At 17.4% G+C, this 2,850-nt stretch overlaps 1 protein-coding gene across 1 annotated transcript, besides 1 other annotated feature; it reads left to right on the top strand.

Annotated features, from left to right (window-relative positions):
* Positions 1-927: 927 nt before the first annotated feature.
* PGAL8A_00022100 (Plasmodium exported protein, unknown function) lies at positions 928-1,581 on the top strand (the record flags this gene model as incomplete). The annotated part of the gene is made up of 2 exons (XM_028674212.1): positions 928-969; positions 1,093-1,581. 2 exons carry the CDS (start codon positions 928-930, stop codon positions 1,579-1,581), a joined length of 531 nt encoding a protein of 176 aa, XP_028530587.1.
* Positions 1,582-2,266: 685 nt separating this feature from the next.
* Positions 2,267-2,850: part of a repeat region that runs on past the window's edge.

Raw genomic sequence — 2,850 nt, 5'->3', positions numbered from 1 at the left:
TCATAAAAAATATATTGTTCTTATCGTTATATTTATATTATTTTTACTCTTTTATTTAATTTTTGTACTCTTATTATCAAACAATTACTTATTTATAAAAAAAATTTATGCATGTAAAAATTAATTTCAATTTTCTTATATGCTCTTTAGGCATCGTATTTTGTATTGTTATATAATTATTATAAAAAATAAAATTTTAATTGATAATATAAAGAATAAAAAAAACCCATTTGATTGTACCCAAAATTTATTTATAAGTATGATTGAAAATCAATCGATGTTATTGCAACAATTATAATTTATGATTATTTGATTATTCTATATTTTATTTTATTTTGCTTTGTTTTTTTCTTTTTTAGTTATTATATTAATGTTAAACATATGCTTTTTCTCCTAAAAAAGAATGAAAATTTTTCAAAAATATATTTTTTTCACTTAAATTGTTAAAGAAAATTTTTAATTAATGATATTAAATATATAATGTTCATTTGCATTATTTTATGAATTATATTTCATTTATGTCAATACAAGAAATTTTTATAAAATTTGAAAATTAAATATTTTATAGCATATCTAAAACATGTTTTCATATTCAGTACTTACTATTTTTTCCTAATCATTTAAAATTTTGATTACTTAATTTTATTTTTTGAAAAACTAATAATAATTATAATAAAAAGTATATGAAACTATATAAGAGAAATATAATAAAATAAAGTAACAAATAAAAATTAATTTTTATTAAAAAAAATTTTTTTAAGTAGAAAAAAACAAAAAATGAACAAAAGAAATAATATTATCTAGAATATCATAAAATATCCTTAAAACATTATCAATAAAAAAATTTATAAATACTTAATATGCACTTACTTTCAAATTATATAAAAAAAAATAATGAATTCATTTTTTTTTTTTATAAAATATTTAATGTTTGCATTTTTAATTTTGATATTGCAATATTCTAACAATGTAAGATAATAATAAAACTCTAAAATTATATCTTTTTATTATTTTATATAATTTTCTTTTTAATAAATTTTTATTGATAAAAAAAAAAAATTTTTATATGTTAAATATTTATTTCATTCTTAGATTTCTTTCGAATCTTGGAACATTAAAAAAATCTCAGAAGGAACTTTTCGTTTAAAAGCTAAAAGAGCATTATCAGAAAATATATTTAAAAAGTCAAAAAGTGAATCTACAGAAAATTTATTAGATGCACACGAAAAAGAAGAAATAAATGTAAAACAAGATGAAAAGGAAAAAGATCTTATAAAATCAAATACACAGAAATCAATTTTTCATTCAATTATTATACCAAAACCTTCAGAAACAATAGTAGAGATATTAAATGAAAATAATGTTAACAAACAGAAAGTAACCAAATGTAAATATAAATTCATTATTACTTTCTTTTTTTCTCTCGTTTTCTTGTCATTACCACTCTACTTGGTTTATTTAAGTCATACGGAATATTTATATAATTCGAAAGATCATAGGAAAATGTATCATTTTATAATGAGTTATTGTTTTCTAATGATTTCATGTTTCATATGTTTACTCTATCGTAAGGTAGCATAATATCTATAAAACTTTTAATGATTACACAGAAACCAAATGTAAAGATAAATCCATTGGTACTTTATTATTTTCTCATTCTTTCTTGTCATTAATACATTGTTTAATTTTTTAATTTATATGGCATTCATTTTTAATTCGAAAGAACATATTAAAATGTCTCTTATTATAATTAGTTATTGTATTATATTGATTTCATTTATCTTAGGTTTACGCTTGCGTAAGGTAGTATAATATCTATAACACTTTTAATGATTACACATTTTATAAAAACAAGGATAATAAAAAAAAAATAAAAAATGAATTATAAACATTGATGAAATCTTAAATTCTACATTAGATTTAAAAATAATATTGAAAAAACTTCTTATTTAATTTATTTTGCAAGAAGATACCTATGATTATATTATTCAAAAGTAAAAAAAAATATACCCTTATTTTTTAATAAAATATGAAAAATATTCTCTATTATTTTATATCTTAATTGAAATACATTATTCTTATTGTATATATATATGTTATTTATTTTATAAAGATATTTAAATTAATATTGAACAGTTAGGATAAGAGTTGTATTTTTTAAAAAATTTCCATTCATTTTTATGTCGACTCCTTAATAAACTGATTGTTAGTTTTTATGATTTTAATACATTCTTAAGAAGTATAATAAAAGATAAAAATATATTATGTATGGTTAATAAAAGGCTTCATTAATCTTTTTGGCTATAAAAAGGACTAGCTAAGTGGAGAATACGTAGTTGGTGGTACTAACTAAAAAAAAAAAAAAAAAAAAAAAAAAATTATTGGAACTTTTTTTTTTGAGATATTTTTCTTTTGAAAAATATGAAGATAAAAAAAAAAAAAAAAAAAAGATTTTATTTTTTTTTTGGCAAAGGAGACACAATGATTTATTGAGAGAGAGATTTTTTTTACAAAAGATAATAATGTTTTGATAAAAGAATTTAATTTGCATAATATTTATATTTTGAATTTGTGAGAGAAAATTTTATACATGTGATAATAAAATTTTCACGTAATTAATATTCATATAATTTATTTGCATTTTTACTAATTGTTTATGTTTGTTAATTCAACAGCAATATGTTTAAAATGCCGAACATAACTCATAACAAAGAAATAAGTAATTTATATTTAATTAATAATCAATGTTCAATAAGGATTAAAATTTAAATAAAAATAAGGATTATAATTAAAGTAAATAAATGCCTATTGAAATTAAAGAATACTGAATGAAGTAGATTACATAATTAA

The sequence above is a fragment of the Plasmodium gallinaceum genome (genome assembly GCF_900005855.1).
Source record: "Plasmodium gallinaceum strain 8A genome assembly, contig: PGAL8A_v1_15, whole genome shotgun sequence".
NCBI classification, from domain to species: domain Eukaryota; phylum Apicomplexa; class Aconoidasida; order Haemosporida; family Plasmodiidae; genus Plasmodium; species Plasmodium gallinaceum.
Note: the sequence above shows the minus strand (reverse complement) of the source record. Positions and strands in the feature narration are given on the sequence as shown.